This window comes from Cynocephalus volans, chromosome X (genome assembly GCF_027409185.1).
Source record: "Cynocephalus volans isolate mCynVol1 chromosome X, mCynVol1.pri, whole genome shotgun sequence".
Taxonomy (NCBI): Eukaryota; Metazoa; Chordata; class Mammalia; order Dermoptera; family Cynocephalidae; genus Cynocephalus; species Cynocephalus volans.
Window position 1 is genome coordinate 120,173,747 of NC_084478.1, and position 20,321 is coordinate 120,194,067.

Sequence of the window (20,321 nt, forward strand, 5' to 3'; positions counted from 1 at the left end):
TATATCTAGAATAGGCAAATTCAGAGAGACAGAAAAAGATTAGAGATTTCTTAATGGGTATGTGGTGTTTTTATGGAATGATGACAAAGTTTTGAAACTAGAAAGAGCTGTTGGTTGCATGACATAGCAAATACACCATACTGAATTGTACACTTTTTTATTATTATTAGCATATTCATCATTGCAAATTGTAATCTTTTCCCATGCCCTCCACACAACCTATCACTCCCCACCCCCTTCCCACCCTCCCCCTCAGCTCTAGTATCCTTAGGTTTGTTGTCTCCTCCTGAAAGTTCAATATATATTACTGTAGTTCGTTCTTTCTTCCTTTCCTTTTTCTTTTCCTTTCCCTTCTTTTCCTTTCTCCCAGTTATGAGTGAGAAGATGTGGTATTTCTCTTTCTGTGTCTGGCTTATTTCACTTAACATGATTTTTTCCAGGCTCATCCATGTTGCTGCAGATGGTAGAATTTCATTCTTTTTCATGGCTGAGTAGTTTTCCATTGTGTATATATACCACATTTTCCTTATCCAGTCATCCATCAATGGACATTTAGGTTGGTTCCATATTTTGGCTTTTGTAAGTAGAGCTGCGATGAACATGGGAGTGCAGGTGTCCCTTCAACATGATGATTTCCATTCCTTTGGATATATACCCAGTAGTGGAATTGCTGGATCATATGGTAGGTCTATCTGTAGTTGTGTGAGGAATCTCCATAGTGTTTTCCATAATGGTTGTGTTTGTACACTTCAAAGTAGTTAATTGTATGTTGTGTGAATTTCACCTCAATAAAAGAAAATGTCAAAAAAAGGGGGTTGAAAATAAAGAAGTTTCCTTTTCAGTTTTCAAGTGCGCTGTGCACCCTGGTCATGGGACCCACTATGTAACCTTCCCTAGAGCAAAGGATGTCACCTGCACTTTCCCAGCCCAGGGCTGGCTATTAGTAATGTCCATTTGGCCTTCTCCAAGGCTGCAGATTCTTCTGGAATAGTACACACCCAAATGGAGGATCAAGGGGCCAATTCGACCCATATACCTGTTCGACCCATATACCCCACAGGCACAATCCCATCCTATTTGAACTGGACTAACCCCATGTTTCCTTTTTAAGCTTCATCAAGCATGAGTACCGCAGACCACAAAATATGCTAGGCAACATAAACAGAACCAAGTTACCAAGGGGCATGGTTTCATGTACACAGGTCAGTCACTATGGCCACCAACCTCTGCCCCTGACCACAATTCTGGGAAAGAGGCCATTGCTGAGGCTTATGCCAGCAGGGTGGCAACGTCTCCACACAGTGTTCCTGGAATTCATTTGAATGTTTGAAGTAGAGAAGGTTTAGGGAAATGCTTGCGTTATTCATGCCAGCACTGTCCTTCAAAAAGATGGGGGTTTCCTGCTCTTTCCAGTCCAAGACACCCTTTCTATTGTGCCAGGATCCATGGAAGTGGGGAGTATGACTGCCGATCCAGCCGTCAGCCTGTCTCCTATGCTGATACACCCAAATCCACTTATACATGTTGACACATATAGTGATCTTGGATCATTCCAGAATATCATTTGGATGGAAATGCTAGTTTCATAAAAAGTGACTGTAGCAACTCCTGGTTTCAAATCTGCCTGATGTCCAAACGATGGCTGCAACTTTCAGGAGCTTCCTGTCAGTTAATTTGTGACTTAAACATTCTATTGTGTACCAGTTGCGCTCCCTGTTTTACAGTATGCCAAATTTAATGCTTCCTTCCTGCCCTTTCTACGTAGCAGGTGATTCAGAAAGTAACTCTGATTTTCCTTTCCGCATGGCTTACCTTTACTATCCTTTCTCTTCTTCTGCCCCTTTTTTCCCTATGAGGTAATTTTTCAACCACTAAACATATGATAACTTTCTTCTCCTCAGGCCTCAAGGCAGCCTCTTGAGTAATCGGCCTAGTCTCTGTCTTTCTCTTCTGATCTTTCTCCTGGTCATGGGAAGGGCCTGATGCTTCTCAGAGGGCAGCTTTACAGTAAGGAACACAATTTTCATCTGCCAAATGCCATTCTCCATGTCCATAAACCCATTTCTTATATAATCACATAATTTCTCACTCAGCCACCTTGCACATTCCTGCTAAAGAGCAAGACAGCCACATTACAGGAACAGAAACAATCTCCTTCACTCAACAAATCATGATTGTGCCCAGTATGTTGTGGTTTCTAGTGCTAACATGTTGAAGAGCCAAAGAAATACCATATTCCAGCAGGGGCAGCTACAACTATGCTCGAATGCTACTCTGACTTGGAAGCCATTTAGGGAAACCCTATAAAGCCAGCCCAGTGTTGCTTGGGCCCCAGTCTGAAGGGCATTTCCCAACTAGACCAAACTTGTATGCTACTCACAACTGTTAGCCCAGGGTGGACTGTTAATTTGTCTTACAAAATTACACTATATTCGTTCTGAAACCAAGCACAGTGCCGTGTCTCTGGGGGAACAGGCACTCAATAAATATTGATGGATCATGTTGAGCCTGACATTTGGGAGGAAAAGGCCAAAAAAAAAGGCTGTCATTTCATGAAGTGACGGCTTCCCAAAGCCTCTCAAAATAACTGGGCATGTTGGGGCTTCAGCAGTGGTGTTCAGATTGTCCTGTGAGATCTTGGGGTTCTGTTGGAACTGCTCCAAGTTTCCACAAACATTTAATTCAAAAAACACGTGTGTGTATTTAAATATATAGTATTTTAAATCTGTAATAAAAAACAAAACAAAATAACACCTAACAAACACCTAGTGTGTTACGTCCACAATGGCAAATTGAAGACCACCAATGGGTTAGCAGGAGCTGTGAGGTTGGCTCACTTCTGTTCAACCCTCGGGATTGATGCTTCTCCTGCCTGAACTTCTTATAAGCCTTGGTTCATTGGTTCAGAAGGTTGTGTGAGTGCACCGGCTTTTTGCAGTTTAGGTCCATATGTACCCACTTTCATAAAATTATACAAGCAAGAGATCCCCTTCTCTCAGTGCAAATCAGGACCTTCTTGCTGTCGGCAGAGCCAAAAGAAAATACAGAAATAAATTGAGTACTGAGACTATAACCACAACTGTCATCCATCACCCCAATTACAAAATTTTATACTCATCAAAACAGCCTTGTTCTCAACATTATAAGTAACTGGCATATACATTTATACTCCATAGCAATGAAATACTGCTTTTAATTTCACATTTTTAACATAATGAGGTGCCAGCTATGATTTTCATTAAAAAAAGAGTTTCTTCTTCCACCATGGAGGGAGACCAATGGGTGAACCAATTACCCACCCCTTGTGACTTGGATGAGTCCTTTTAGAATGGGAGCACGAGCTCAAGGACGCCATGGCACTTGGTGAGCACAGAGGCATATAATGCAGTCACCGCCCAGCTGTGTGCTCCAGACTTAGAGAGCACATTCCACATCTCACTTCTGTCGAACTAGATAATCATCTGTCATAGTGGAACTCTTCAAGTGCAGGTCAGTGTTTGTTTCTATGCAGCACATGCCCTCCACCAGCTCTCTGGGTGGCTTCATTTCAACAATTTGAGACACATAGTCAATACCTTCCAAACACAATACATTTAAGGGGTCATTTTAAAACAAGGTTATAACCTAGTTCTTGGGGTGAGGAGATAGACTGGCTTCAGAACAGTGCTTCGGACCTCAGACAGTTCCCTCTGATTCTTGAAAGATTTCTTCCAAAACATTTGGAATTTGGAACAGTCTGTCCCATGGGGCTGCAGGTATCAAGGAAGTCCTTTTAATGTAGTGGCCAAAAACAGTATACCCAGGGCTGGCCTCAGTTGCATCCTCCCATTCATCTCTTCCTCCTGCAGGTGCAAAGCCTGGGCAGACAGATGGGAAGCTATCAGTGCTTAACCAACCGAAACCCACACTTGTCTTGGCTCATGTAGTCAGAGCTGCAGAAAGTGGGGAGGAGCCATTCTCTTGAATGGGCATTCACTGGCTCTCCCAGCTGGCATCTCTGAATCCAGGTGTGATTTCCCCACAGCAGACTTCCCCATAGCTTACTGATAAGACCCCTTGGATATGACAGTATTTCCCATCAACAGGGAGAAACTGCTGCATCCCACACAACCATGCTTGCCCTCTGAAGCAGTAACTATTTAAAAGGGGTCCAATGGGGTACAAAATCTAAAGAGGAAATGCTGAAACTCTGGGAAGAATTTAGGTAGGTGGAGTGTGATTACTGAAGTTGAAATCTGCCCAGACCATTGAGTTAACCACTAGTGCTATAAAAAAGAATGCTGTGGGCTCATTAAATTACTTCATTCCACCTGAGCCTATTAATATTGTCTAAATCGTTAAAGTCTTATGTCCCACTAAATACAAATGATGAAAATGGGTAAACCCCGAGCAGATGGCTGCCTTTATGGAGCATTATTCAAAACCACAATAGTCCTCTAGGATCTGAGGTGGCTGTTTTTAGCCACTGTGATTGACATAAGCATGTGTCATAAAACTCACATGGTATCAGGGCTTCAGGGAGATGTAATAGAAAATTGTCCTGCACATATTTAACTAGTAACTAATCCTGAAATGTGCATGATGAAAGTGAGACAACAAATGATTTAGAAAGAGCCAGAGGTATTTCAACCATGTCCTTGGTAGCCTTTCCGTAGAGAAAGAGATAAGGCAACAGCTGACGGAGGTAGCACCCATGGAGATTCCTTTCTTGACGTAGGCTCTTATCTGGCCCTTGAAAATCAGTAGGACCATTTGCTCTACCCTACACTCAGGCATTTTCCCCAAGCTTAGGTTGGGGGTACCAATCTGGAACTGGAAAGGTAACTGGTAATAAGTTTGAGTATGTGGTATGCCTAGTGTGTGTATATGAGTGTGTACAAGCTCTTGGTGGCCACATTTTGGGCATTTTCAGATTCAATCCTGTACTAAGAAAATGACCAATCCGTGATGGGAGAATTAAGGGTTCCCACCTCATCAGATGATTTCACTGGATAGCACTGCTACTGCCCCCCCCCCCCACTGGCTCACAAAGGGGAAACGCCCAGTACTGACTGACTGATTTGGAACATATCCGGAGTGGGCTTAAGCACAGCTAAACCCTCACTGGTATTCAAGTCTGATGCTTGCCTCAGATCTGTGGCCAGGTTAGATTGTCCAAATAAAGGCTAATCTATATCATTAAGCCAGGATTCAGGGCTAGATAAAAGGATGACATCAGCAAATCACATGGTAGGGAGCAGCTGCAGGCAGGTAAGGTTTCCCAAGTGCTAGTTTGGAAATAAATCAACATCAGTTCCTAATAATATGATTTCAGAGACTTCAGCTGTTAATCTTTTAGTAAGAAGTATCGACGAGACCAAGATCGTATGATGAGGCAGGTTAAATAAATAAATAACAAATGATAGCTCGGTTTTAACATTTTATTGGGTAAATGATTTTAAAGGTAATAACAATAGTGTCAAAACTACTACAATATCTTTCCATAGCCATACCTTACAGACCCACATAAGCCTTCTCATAGTTTTTCTTTTTGCTCATTTTTAATATTTTAAAGCCATACATGTCATATAAAATGCCCATTTCCAATAGTTTCTTCAAACTATTAAGCAATTAAATGTGGAAGGAAGGAGGGCCCAGTTATACTGGAAGGGGGTTCAGGTAACCTGTGATGTCTTACAGTAATCAAAAAACAGGTTACTAAGAAAGAAGAAAAAGAAGAGCTACTCCAGGTAGCTTTTTGCTCATTGCAAGTCTCACCATTGCATCACCAAGAACTCACTATGCTGGTGACCGATTCAAAGTAATTTTGGGGAACATATAAAACACTAAAATAATTTAGAAACTAGATCCAAATATTTCAAAAGTAATCAACTTTGATATACAAAAGCAGTCAGAGGTGGTTACAAAAGTTTGTTTTCTCAGTGCGTCTATGTACCAGCGCAGTTACTGGGTCCAGAGCAAAATAAAAGGTTCATTTTCTTCTGAAACTGATAAAAAAACAAGGAAAACATATCTTTGTATATAAAGGATCAATGCTGGTCTTAAGAATAATGTAATCAGAAACCTTTAAATCGAGAGGCACACAACGGGTTTCTGCTTTTAAAAAATAAAAGGAAAGTCACCAGTTTATTTCTATAGAGGAGGTGCTCACACCCCTCAAATAAACTTAATTCAATTTAACATCACTAGCAAAAATCACTTAGAAACTGTACAAAAATAAAAAAGTTAACACATTTAATCCTGCAAGGTTTTTGTAAGGACTGGAAGGCAGGCTTTTGGAGCAGCATTTGGGCATGGCTGGGGGCTTCTTTGGTTTGATCTAACACACATAAGAGATGGAACCTATTCCAGATGACAGTTTCAAATTTCCCGCACAATTGAAGACAAGAAAAGAGGCCAGTATACAAACTTCCGGTGTGCTGGGCATTGGGACTGTATGCACTGGACTGAAAATTTTATAACTGCTTGAAGTGGGGTGGGGGGAAAAGAGCAAGCCTTGCACTTCCTCCATCAATGTCACCGACCACTCACAGTAGGGGAGACTAGAGAGAGTAGTAGCACATTCTCAGTGCAGTCAGAAGGCCACTTGAGGGGTGGGGGGACAATTGTTCTTTTAGAATCTGGTACCTGGCTGACCTTGTTTAATAACAAGAAAACCCTTCCAGAAATGGAAGCCTTTTGCTACATACCAAAGTAAAATACGTACTATTTTCCAAGAGGAAAAATACCCAGTCGCATTTGGAAACGGAAAACTTAAATGGAACTAATTAACATTTAAAAGGGGCTATGTAAACTTTGTGCTACTCAAATGAAGTTCAAGTATTACTTCTGAGTTGTTTAAAGATCACTGAACTTACACAATATTCTGGTGATAAGAGTGCAATTCACATTTGTGTTTCTGAACAAATAAATCACAACTGGCTAGAACACAACCTGTGCAATTAGAATCTTCTGAGTTAAAGACACATGCTACATATTTCAACATGTTCAAAGTTAATTCAAACCACATATTTAACAGCTTTGTAATATATGACAAAGGTGAAAGGGTCTAGCATTTGCTTGTTTGAAGCACACCATTACAGTTTGTATAACACCCTTTACACTACAAAGTCTTTTAGTCAACAGCTACTTAGAGACAAAATGCACTGTGCATTAACTTGAATACAAAAGGAGACAAAACTATCCTTTTCCCCCAAGCCATGGTGGGAAATATTGCTGACCTCGTCCTTTGAAGCCTGCAGGATGGTTATTTCTTCAGTATAACATTATTACACTGGTAAGAAAATCTGTATAACATCTGCATATATCAAGGATTTAAAAAAGTCTGATATGATTTTAGAGTCCGCATGACCAGTCACGTGACCTGCTCAAGATTGATTAGCACCGTTAAATACATAAACACACACATATGTATGTATGTATGTATGTGTAAGTATATGTATACACACACACATATATGTATGTAATAGATCATTTCTTTAAAAAAAAACTAACCATAAGCTCACCCAGGACAAGGAGCCTGTTGAACTGATGAGATGATGTATAAGATAGATTTCACAACAATATTGGTCTACTTTGTCTTTCTTCAGTTTGCTTGTTTTACCTTTTTTTTTTTTTTTTTTTTTTTTTGCAGCAGACAATATCATTCAGCTTGTGCTCAGTTTCCCTATAAGGGCAAGAAAAAGTTTCCATCAGGTAGCCACTTGTTTTTATACTGAAAGACTAATCTGCTCCAAAATGCTCCCAAGTAAAAACAACATGGTTCAAAATCCCTTTAAGCCCAGCACCTAACTTTTTCTGACCAATCTCTAGGTTCAATGGAACTGGCTACCAAGATTGCATTTCAGGCTAACAAGTGGCTTCTTAGTTAAGGCATCACAACTGAAAATGGTTATTTCAACAATGGATGAAGGAATACCAACAAACTTCTAAGAACTGTCATCAAAAACAAAAGCAGTTTGCTTTGCCCCAGTGGCAAGCAGAAGGGATTCAGCCAATTTTCTCACAAACTGGGAAAGGATTTTTGAATTCTGAACCAACAGTCTGTCACTTATCACAGCAACTAAATGTATAAGTTATATCATTTCAATATTCAGTGACATTTCTTATAGTTTTAGAATATATATTCTGCAGCATACTCTTATTCATCACCTGATATACTGATTTCTTGTTTGAAAAAATTAAATATATTTTCATATATATATGTGTGTGTGTGTGCGTATATATATACATATATATATGTATATACACATACACATACATACATACACACATATATTTACTACCATAAAGTGAAGGTCATCTTTCCTGGGATTTATGGACAACCCTCCTATTGACATCAGTAAGTTCTCTTTGTGTGCATCATGGGAAGACTAGCCCTGCAAATGAGCTGGGCTCTAACTATAGATATATATCAGATATATAAATACGTATCTGAATGCCAACTCCATTTCTACAGGTGTAACACATCTTATCAACACAATAAATGTGTTTCTATCAAAAGTATGTAGTGCAGAGAGAGATTCAAACTATTTTATAGTATCTCTAAAACTCTAGTATTGTCCCCATGACAGACAAACATACATCCCTGAAATCATGGCATATATGAACTTCGTCTCACTAGATTATCTTTACCATATCTTTAGATGGTAGCTAAAATTGTCTCTGGCCAATCATGAAACCTAAAGCTAACAAATTTAAATTAATATAAAATAGACAAATGTCTCTTTTTGGTTTTTGCTCAAAATAAATTTTTTTCAGCTTAAAAAAATACTTAAGAGTACGGAATTTATCTAATCTCTTGTTTTACATATAGTAACAATAAAATTTTACAAGAATATTTCTCTAAATTGCCTTTTCTAACCCCTCTTAATTCCACTTAATTATATTCTTTGCAAAGGCACTAAATTCTGTATCTGCTTCCCTCCTAATATTTGCTGCTCTTTAAAATGATTTCTGTAGCCTATATGAAAGGTAGTTTGTACTTTCTTAAAACAGTGTTTTAGTTTGGAAATTGGTTCTATAAAGTGATGAGGCAGTCTCTCCTATCTGTTGATAAGCACAGTAGGCATAAATGATTTCTCACTCTGTGACAAGTCCTACCATGGACTTTCAAATGTTCGCTACTAGAACTAAAGTTCATATATTTTAACCATGGGAAAAACATATACGCAAAGAGTGAAGACCCAAATACTAAGCTCTCATAGCAAAGTGAATATTAGACAAATTCAAGAATATACAAATACCTGAATTTGATATGCATTACTCCCAAACTCAGCTATCAAAAAACAACTATCTTAACTGAGGAAAACTAAAGATAAACCTAAATAAAATACTTAAAAACTGCACACTTTCTTCTATCCACAGTTGAAAGAAAGAGGAAGGAAAGAAGGAAGGAAAGAAAGAAGACAGAATGGAAAGCAAGGACAGAAAGACAGAAACCTGATTGAGAAAGCAAAGCAAAATTCTACACAATATTGTAAGGAAAGAAAACCCCAAAGGTTATATATGCTGCAAAAAAAAAAAAAAAAAAAGATCTAAAATAATAAAACAGGATCTTCTTAACAAATGCTGTTTTCCTACCCGTTACCATGATGATCTTAATTGAGGATGTCGAAGCTTCACCATGGCAACGGAAACTATCATCATAAAATGGTACAGTAAAAGAGATAGCTAGACCAAGAAGGTGTAGGGTCTCCTGGGAAGAGGTCTGCAGAGAGGCCCAGTGACTGGTTGTGCGGCTCAGTGTCAGGAATAATGGTTGTATGGCGGAAGGGGATGCCCAATGCCATTCTGGAAATGATGATGCTGGCGGTGAGCAATGTATTCAGCATAGCTCAGGGTCATCTTTTCACTACGGTACCTGAAAGAAAGTCAGGGAAGAGAGAAGTGAACATTGAGAAATAGATGACATGTCACTGTCAGAACTAAGTGGGACTTTAGAGAAAATATTATAGATCGGGAAACAGGCCCAAAGAGAAGCAGTGACTTGCCCAGTGTCACCGAGCTAGTAAGCTGGAAAGCTGCATCCAGTGCTCTTTCCACTCTAGTACTCCTTGTATTTATTGTTTTATTCTTCTGGCAATTTACCCCTTAGCCCCAGTTTGCTAACAGGAAGGAACAGGGGAAAGCCAACCTTTTGCCATCATGTACGCATCTCCTTCACTTGACTATTCTTCAAAGATCTTCCATCCTTCCTTCTTTTACTATTCCTATGCTGTCCACACATCTACTTAGGTCTTGTCATTAACAACAACTTGTCTTCATCCTGGTATCCTGAACCCTCTCTTTCCCCCACATCTAGGTTTCTTTTCATTGCCACATTTCCCACAAGAGTAATGTGTATTTTCTACCTTCAACCTCCATCTCACACTACTCCTTGCCCCAGTGCTCCTTGGCTTCTGCTGCCACTCTTCCATGGAAACAGCTCTGTTGAAGGCTGTCCCTGATTCTGCTTGACCTTTGCACTATGATACCACTCACCACTCCCTTCTTGAAGCCCTCTGGTCCCATGGGTTCTCCCTCTGCCTCTGAGACTGCTCCTTATCTGTGATTGCTACTCCTACCCCTGCCTTGTAGGATTTTCCTGTTTCTATCTTCCATTCCTCTGGCTCTATACTTTGTTCCCCTCAGTGAACCCTATATCCTTCAACTATGATCTCTTTATAGATGATCCCAAAGCATCATCTCTAGCCATGAGCTCTACACACATATATTTTCAGTGACATGCTAGACATTTTATATAGATATCCCAAGAAGCACTTCAGATCCAGAATCAATGCATAAACCTAACTCCCCTCCTGTGGTCCCTACCTTGGTTAAAGGGATGACCTTGGTCCCTTTGATCTAGATTAAAGCCTTGATTTCCTTACTTCTAAATGTTGACTATGTCCTTTCATTTCTTCCACAATATTTTCATATCTGTCCCCACCTTTCTTCCCATCCCACTGCCAGAGCGCTAGTTAAGGCCCCCACTGCACTTCTTTTAGATGATTGCCACAGATTCGTAGATAACAGAAATGCTTCCTAGCTCATTTTCCTGTTTCCGGTTCCAAGCTTATATCCCCCCAAGTCCATCTGTTTAAAATCCTTCAGTTCCTACCAATTGCCTATAGAGTCAGGTCCAAACTTCTTAGTCTGGAACTTAAGACCCTCCTTGTTCTGATCCAACCGACTTTCTAATGACCACCTTCTCTATGGACACTGAAAGACCTCCTTAATCGAACTATTTCACATTCCTCAGAACTTGTTTGTACTTCACCACCTACATGCCTTTACTTGCAAGGTCCTCTTTAAGGGACTTCCTTTTCTCCCTCACTCTGTACCTGTTAAATATTCTACCATTCTTCAAGCACAGACCTATATGGACTTCCTCTTTGAAACCTTCTGTTTTCCCCCACCCTCTTGAATTTCTCTTTACATACTTTATGATCTTACATCATCCATCATATTCTGCCTTATATTAATAATTGTTTTGTGCATGCCCTTCTATTCTCCACAACTGTCAACCCAGAAGGAGCAGATATGCAGGAATTTTCAAATGTATAACTCAGAGCTGAGAACAGTCCATTTTTAGACTACAGGCCTTCAGTACGGTTTTATGAAATTGCAATAAAAGGAAACTGCAACCCATTTTCCTACATTATTTAATATTTTCCTTTTAAAATAAGTATCCCTATTATTCCACGCCAAAATTTATTTAGCATTTGCTTTTAGCTAAATTGTGTTTGTCCACAAGCTCTCATGGTACACTTCTGCCACTGCCAAAATTTGAAGGTTAAATTCAAATTTGAGGACTAGTTATCAGAATCCTGGGATTCTGCTAAGCAATGTCAAAAGCTAGCCAACAGCTTATTCAGGTACTTTCTCCAATAACATAGTCTAAAGTCTCAGAGAGCTTGCTCGTACAAAGCTGGAGTAATCACACAGAGCTGAAGATGGGAAGGATGGGCTCATACATCATATGGGCTTTACTGCCAAGCAGAGTTCCATTGTATCCACCCTTAGTATGGCCCTGCCATTCATTCCCATTATGTTTCAGAAAAGAGAAGCAAATATAATTAGAGACACTAAAGAAATCAAAGGGTTATAGACATACAAGTCGAAATGTGCCGGTTAGACTTGTGCTAGAAAATGCCTTCTGTACCTGGTCAGTTTTATGGTTTTCCTGAATTCATTAGTAATTGGAGCTTTGTATCCTCCTTTCCTCAGTAAGGAGTCTATGGTCTGAATATGGTCCCATCCTGTGGAGAGTCGACCAGATAAAACAAGTCAAGAACGTGTAATAAGCATCTTTGGTTAAATACAAAATGACTTTGTAGAGGTCAGCTATTATGGTCACCAAATGACATCAACTCCTTTGTTCCTAAAAACAATCATACAGAAGAGCTAAGATTTTATCCTGTACAGAAGCAGGTTCATCACCACACACCTTAAACTCTAGCTATCCACAATGTCTAACAACATTGGCTTCTTTATCTCAGCCACATTCAAAGGCAAGGAGCCTAAGAGCCTGGCAGAAACTGCTCAGTCATGTCTCTGTAAGAAACCGCAACCACTGTACTTTCCTCTAACAGTGACATCTTTATGAAAGAGGGAGAAGCCTAAATGTCATTGGGCCGAATCAGTAGTATTTAGGACTCCCAAACTACCTCATGGTAATTGCTGTTCCTAATGGTATCTTCTATAATCAATCAAGTATATTTGTGTACAATAATCAAGGACATTATTGGTATACTAATATCTGAGGCCCTCTACCTCTTATGTATGCTTTACGAAGTCAAAGATACTGCATGATTAAGACATTTTCTAAAGCAACCCAAACAAATTTTTAGACAACTGCTTTAAAGATTAACTTTCTCATTTGAGGGTTTAATAATATTAAATTTTGCTGTTACATATCGCACAATTATATAAACAAATACGGGAAAACCAAATTACAAATGCTTTCTGATAAGAAGAAAATTTCCATAAGACAAAAGAAAAAAAGACAATCATTTCAACTACCATGAAACTAGAACTTAGTAATGGCTAAAAATGACAAAATACTACAGAGTGAAAAGTTATTTTGTGTTACAGTGTTGGTTCATAAAGGTCTGTGTTATATCTGTGAAACAGGAAAATGTTTGTTGATTGGGAAGTATAGACCAAGTATATAAAATTGTAATACTTCATGTATTTTCAATGCTCCCAATCTTAATGGGAAACCTACCATCATAATATTAGCAGAATGAGTGATGGCAACCACTAAGAATGAAACATTTGATACTGACAATGACAAGGAACTATGTGGCTGTCAAAGAAAATGCTGGTTTATGCCACAAGGCTACAGCACAATATAATATAGGAAAATGGCATTTCAAATTAGTAGCAAACTGTTACCTAAATTGAAACCCAACTTTTACAAATCTTTGCTTTTTTGAAAATATACATTTATGTGTTTATGCTGTCAAACTTCAGTACAGAGATTCAACTTCTGTGTGAGTAATTCACTGATTTGATGCAGACATTGCAGTGGCAGTGATGGAAGAGTCATTTCTAATCATTTGACACTGATCAATTATCAGACATAACTGCAAGGTATTGCATTTCAGTCTGTATATTTGTTTAAATTATTCACCAGATCATATGAAATAAAGTACGACAATGACCTTGCTCCTTTGCAACCTCTGGTAGGTAGGTGGCGGTGCGTTTTGATCCTTTTTCATTGATGAATTCTATTCTAATGCCATGTACACCCACCTGAAAGAAATTGGTAGTTTTATTAGTACAGTCTTCTTCATAGAATCAGAAAGAAAAGATTATAATTCAACTTTCAAGAGAATGCAATTCTTCCTTTCCCCTTGTTCTTAGAAGGACATATCAGTTTTCTCTTTCTAAAGCTTTGACTTTGGATTTGAAGGCCGTTATGATGGCCATGGAGACTGAAAACACTGATTTGCACATGCCCAACATGCGCTGGGCTATGCTATTCGTTTGGAAAACTGGAACAGCCATTCCGGGGCTGTGTGTAGAATAAGACAGTTGATGGCAAGAATCCTGCCCCCACTCCCAAATTGTGGCTCATGACAATAAGGAACTAGACAAAGGAAACTGACTTCAAAGAGAGCAAACAGCTATCCTATTTTGCAGGTGCACTCACCACTTCAGATTAAGTTCCAAAACTTCCAGGGCTGACCCCCTCCCAAGCTGTCTAGTCCCTTTAAAACCTTGAATTATATGTTGGCAAGCAAACACAGTCAGGTAAGACTGAAAAAAAAAAAAGTTAAGTAATAAAAACAACCAGATCCTACATCATCATCCAGTACAGAGAGTATTTCTAAAAAACATATTATGGTTTAGAGTGGGCCAGTGGCAACCTCTCCCTGTCCATCTACACCACTGCCCTCATGCAGTGCTGTTCAACTTAACAGCAATAAAGATTTCAAATCACTTCAGGGCAGGGTGTTTTTGCACATTCTCTTTATACTAGCCAGAGACCACTGTAACTTTTTTATGTGAAACAAACTTTTGGTGATGCCCGAGGAAAGGTAGTCTATGTAAGTGTGGGCAATTTCTTGCTAATGTTTTTGAAAAGTAATGTGTTTGTCCTTTTATTAGCATACAATCAAAAGATATTTGACCTTCCTCCTCATATCTCACATAGAATAGTGTATAGAGCTAAAGATCATTAAAAGTTCTTAACTTCTTTGTAAACATTGATAGTTAAAATGAAATTTCCAAAACACAACAACCCATTCTGTTCTCCCAAATCTGTGGTTGCCTCAGATCAATGGTTCCCAAGTAGAGTGTCAGGTTGTCCAAGGTACTGGAGGGAAGATGTAAGACCAGGTAAACATTATTACCCAGGATGGAGGCTTCTTATCCGAGCAGGTGAGTGAAGTCATAGACCTTTATTCTTTCCATCTGTATGGATGTAAAGGTCTACAAGAGGAAAAGGGGTCAATGAAAACCTCTTTTGTTTCTTCTGCCTGAAATTTTCCAATTTTTCAGGGAATAAAAAGTTCTCTGGGAAATCCATTTTATTCTTTACCCAGGTCTTCACCCATTCAGCCGTTAGAGCCTGTCAGATCTTCTGAGCAGTTTTTGTTTTTTATTAAAGCATATCTCTGTGGCTATTTCTTTTATCTATTTAATATAAGTATTCTTATGAATCTTCTTTGGCTAAAAATGCAACCAGGGCAGCTGTTTAAAAACTAACACAATAAGGCCTCCCATACCCTGTGGGAAATGACCATGGACAGCTGAGAAGAAATATGAATGCTTGGCTATCAGGCAATTCCAGGATAAAGGACATCTACTAATCTCCCCAGTGCCTGACACAGTACTGAGACAATGACAAATTTGCAACTTTTTCTGTATACTGACTTCCTGATCAATGACTTTGAATTTTTTTTCCTTTGACAATATCAGATTCTTCATAATTTGTTTTTTAAAATATACAGTGTAAGTAATTTATGCTGCATCATTCACTGAAGTGAATTTTGATTTTTCTACTCTATTTATCAAAAATCTGTCATGTTAAAATTGAAAAGAATTTTAGTGTTTATTAAGGTGTCTAGTCAAAATTGGGAGAGGAAGAATGTCTCCCTATCTGTGAGATGAGAATGTCAGACAAAATCAGTGATATTTAACTGGCATGGGGTGGGGATGGGGCTGTAAAATTTATCAGAATTTCAGGAGGTTTCATGCTTCAGCAAGTAAAATTTAAAAGAACAACTCCCCAGGTGATTTTTATTCTAGCTACAGTAGATAACCTCTAATAACCATTCTAGCTCTGACAAATTGTGGCTACGTATTGAAAAAACAAAGTGATTTAGGCAAATGGGGGGTAATTTAGACACATAATTCCTTTCTTCATAGGAGTACATTCTGTGTTCTTCAACAAAAATGTCACAGATTTTAAAGCCTCATAATTTACAATTAAAAGAGGTTAAGACTAATTGTAGGCTATGTGAATATCTCAATAAAGCTGCTTTTATATATGTGCACACACACACACACACACACACACACACACGTATATATGTGGTTAGACCAAAATCAAAGGACATGTTGACCAAAATAAAATTCCTCACAAATAAGACTGCTCTATTTACTTTTGTATTTTGAGAAGGACCACTATCAAATTTGATAAGAAAAAAATCAAAATTCTCCTATTTTAAGTACCACATTTACAACTTTTAATTCTTTTTTGGGTTCCCATGATTCTGAACAGTTGAAAGCCTCTGTAGATTGAACTGTAGGTATGGTGATTTTAAAGTGATTCCTTTGTGAGAAATAACTTTTTTCATAGGTCAAAAACATACTCCAGAAAGCAAAGCCAAAACCAGAGTGACTCATTTTTTCAACTAGTAGAATCAGAAGCATGGTAATAACGTTCTTAACAGAATCAAAGCATAATAGCTTTTTGTCACCTGTTGAGCAACAGCATTTTCTTTATTCCTAGATCCACAGACGCCACCAAATAGTCATACTGCACAATGAAAACAGGAGAGTGGAAAATGGCCTGCTGTGGAGAAGGACTGATTATGGCCAACCTGTGGAAATCACTGGCTTTGCAAATTAAGTCATCTCCACTGAAATGAGCACCAAAACTAATTCCATATTGCTCCAGGGAGGCATCTGTCACAGCTGCAACTCCAAAATGTAACCCTCATGCATAATAATTAAATCCTCCCTTACACAGATTGGAGAAGCCTTTGGCCCAGCAGCATCCCAAGGGACAAAGGCTATGGTGGCAGTCATCAGCTAGATAAGAGATCAGCTAACCAGAGAACTGGGATTCCCTGAAGCAGACCTGCTCTAAAACTCTATCACAGTAACTTTATATTTCTAAGGATGGATTAGGAGACAGCATATGGAAAAACTATCCCACCAAACATATCTCTAGCTAATCCTACCACTATCCAAAGTACAGCCAGGTGGGAAAAAACTAAAGTCTTGCAAATCTAGCCTTATGGGAGTCTGCAGGTCCTTTTCAAAATTATTAGGTCTGAGAAAAAGAAATGCTTTCAAGGTCCATTAGCTGTGATAATATTCTTTTAATCAAGACTGTACTTTTGCTAAGCAAAGCTATAAATCAACTCGAATCGTAGTAAATTAAATGCAGGACTTATAGATAAGAGGATATGGAATTAAACAGAGCTGTATCTGTGTGTGCTGAGAGAACATTAAGACCAATTCAACAGACTCCTATTTCATGCTAAAAAGAAAGCCATATTTATTCTGAACCATTCCATAGCAAGTGATTTTTATTAATGCTATTATACAATCTTTTGTTTTTAACATTGTTCAGAATGATTAAATATCAAGATTAATGTTAAGACCCTAAAATATATCATAATTATTCTGGGGTTGATTATCCACTTTGGGGATTGTGGCATCGCCATCTCCACCTGGCCTCCATCGCATCCTCTTTCCTCTCTTGTCCATTTCTCTATTTGTTCACTCCTCTATCAGACAGCATGTGGGCACAGAAAGAAGAGATACATACAAATTAATCAATTTTGCTACAAAGTAAAAGGTTTGGTAGGAGAAGAGATTATAAATAATGGCTAAAATGAAGCTTTGAGACTGTCTGCAGATTTCATTTATCCTCGTTATCTGGTCCCTTGTTAGAAATGTGGCATCACTTAAAACTATTATCCTCTAATGCAGTGACCCTCAACACAAGAGCATTTTTTAAAAGTGCCCTCTCCCACTCTATTACAATACATGGCCCATATTATGTGTCTCACGATTGCATAGTCAAAGCTTAATATACCCTAGTCTGTCTATAAGGCAAGTGTTAGTCCTGTAATCCACTAGCAGCAGTACAAAAAGGTCTCACTCTTATTTGTGAATCTGATCAGCAAGGCAACAATCTGAATATGCTGAAACGTGAAAAAGAGTCATCTGGCTAAAAGCAGAAATGAGTATAAAATGTGCTCTGGCTAAGATGAATAGGCTCCATGCAAACCTTTGACCATTTGGGTCCACAATTACCTCCACAGTCTTGACCCTCAAAGCTAAATCTTCCCGTGATCACATCCTGGCAAAAAGAACCAATGACCTTCCTCAGGTGACAACCTGCCTTAGTAAATGCCACAATCAGTCCTACTCTTCCCAATTTTTAGAACCAAATGCTGGTTTTCCCTGTAACAATATGGCCATGGCTTACTTCACCATTTTTCAGGGAGTTCATCTTGAAAAACAAAAAATATCAGGAGGTCAAAGAGTCGAAAGTTGTTTGACATGTCTTTTTGGATGAAATCTTTTGGCAAAATATGCTTTGCAATTAACAAGGCAGCCAGTTACTGGCCATTCACATAAGGCTGACCTGCCAGGCTCAATATGCCAGTCCCATTGAATTGAATGAAAGGACTCTGTTCCTAATGAGAGCAGTTCAGGATGTTTGGCTCACCCCCTAACCTTCAGAGGCAGCATCCCAGAAAACACGCGTGCTCTCTCACAAAACAGCCCTGGGTACCACGGACAGAAACAAACACTGCATTGGACTATCCATGGGTCTGACCCAGAGTCTGGCGTTTCTTATATTCTTAGGAGGAAAAAAACCATATGTGCTATTTCTCCTAAAAGCACAAAACCCACAGTGTGGTGCATTCCATTCTTGCACTCATCATCCCACAGTACCTTCTGCCCCACCCCAGCTCAGCCTTCTGAAAACAGTGACTCTTCCTTTCCCCAGTAAAACAAATTAAACATAAATAAGGAAAATACTTCAGACTTGAGCTTATTCTAAGTTTAATCTCTTGAATAATTCTTCTTTGGGCAAGAAAAATTAAGATTTTAATCAGAGGCTGATAACGATTTGTACAAATCCTAATGAAACACTTCCCCCACACCTGATACTACGAAAAAAAAAATTTAGAATATGTATTATCTAGATCTGCCCATCAAATCCTCACAGTCATGATTCTGCATTACTTCAATCCACTCACCAATTGGGGAAGCAAGTCTAACATTGTGAAGGTATCCATCTGATTAACACGATCCCTTCAGAATCTGGCCAAATAGTGTTGCTGCAATTCAGCATTTTTTTTTCCTCAGTAATTTTTATTTTTGTAAACCTTAAAAATTGCAAACATGAGTTATCTTTTCCTGTTTATAAAAGTAGTACACACATATTACCAAAAGAAAAAATCCCTTTAGAAAAGTATAAAGGAGAAAATAAAGAGGCCCGTAATCACAGTACGGAGATAACTCTACTAGTACTAGAGATAGATAACTTTTAAGTGACTTATAAAAATTTTTCTCCTAAACCAACTGAAACACCACCAAGGACTATATTTTAAGCTGTTTTTATTCATTATCTGACCAGTTCCTGTAGCTGTCCTTGCTTTCAAATATCCTTTGAGAAGCTTTTAGAAGCAGAACAAATACTAGAAACATAAATCAAAAAGAATAATTGATTGCAAAGCCATCGCTTGGACATGAGTAACCTTTTAACATATTCTACTATAAAATCTCTGCTTCATCATCTACTTCAGCTGAAGTTTTTTTTTTGTTTTCTTTTGTTATTTTGTGAAAACAACCTGCAAAGGTCCCCTTGATCAAAATACATATGTGCTGGTCTTCTCTAAAATCCCTGAATATTAGTGACTTTTAGCTTAAAATTAGTTCAGTCTCTGTGAACCAATTCTTGGCTTTTGCAGAGCTTACCAAAGGACCAATTAGCACCAATTTTGATTCATGTAGGAAACTTAGACATCTTGTCTATCAGGAACACAAGCCTGCCAATTTATTTCACAAAGGCCACTGAACAACAATCTGATAACATTTATTTTAACTAATAGCTGACACACAGCTCTAAAATACCTGAACTACCTAATAATCACCCCCATGAACTTTTAAAGAATTAGTAAGATTTTAAATAAAGTATGGCTAATGAAGAGGTGCTTTGAAAAGTTTTGAAGCCAAACATGTTTATACATCATTTGCAGTGAAAGAAACTGTTCTTACTCTAAGGTTTTGCAGAGAACAAGTGACAGCTCAGAATGCAATTAAAGGAAAACAACCAATTCTCTGTAACGATTAATTATAATGAGCATTCCAAAAAAACTGCACATCCTGAAGCTTCCCAAGGAAAGTTCAGGCAACACAGGTGACCTTTAAATAAAAAGCCTGCTTTTCATCAAAAGTTAGAAAAATGCATTCCTACCATTTTTAAAAAAGGGATGAGGAAGGGAGTGAATTCACAGACAAGAAAACTAAAGTTATAAAATTTTCTCAATATTTAGAGACGTGACTTAGTTTACTTTCCAAGGCTGGTGGGGAGATGAGGGGAGTCACCTCTTGTCAAACATACCTGATATGAAATA

General features: G+C 38.5%; 2 protein-coding genes across 4 annotated transcripts in view; one reads left to right on the plus strand and one right to left on the minus strand.

The window, feature by feature from the left end:
* TMEM164 (transmembrane protein 164) overlaps positions 1 to 20,321 on the plus strand; it is a 247,134-nt gene that overhangs the window by 160,928 nt on the left and 65,885 nt on the right. The window lies entirely within an intron of this gene.
* The window catches only part of AMMECR1 (AMMECR nuclear protein 1), a 112,683-nt gene continuing 102,020 nt past the window's right edge, over positions 9,659 to 20,321 (minus strand). For both annotated transcript variants that reach the window (XM_063083366.1, XM_063083365.1), the window contains 3 exons: positions 13,650 to 13,740; positions 12,146 to 12,242; positions 9,659 to 9,862 (listed from right to left, as the gene is read on the minus strand). In XM_063083366.1, the coding sequence (XP_062939436.1) occupies positions 9,748 to 9,862; positions 12,146 to 12,242; positions 13,650 to 13,740 (303 nt within the window). In that variant the 3' untranslated portion in view covers positions 9,659 to 9,747. The remainder of the gene's footprint in view (positions 9,863 to 12,145; positions 12,243 to 13,649; positions 13,741 to 20,321) is intronic.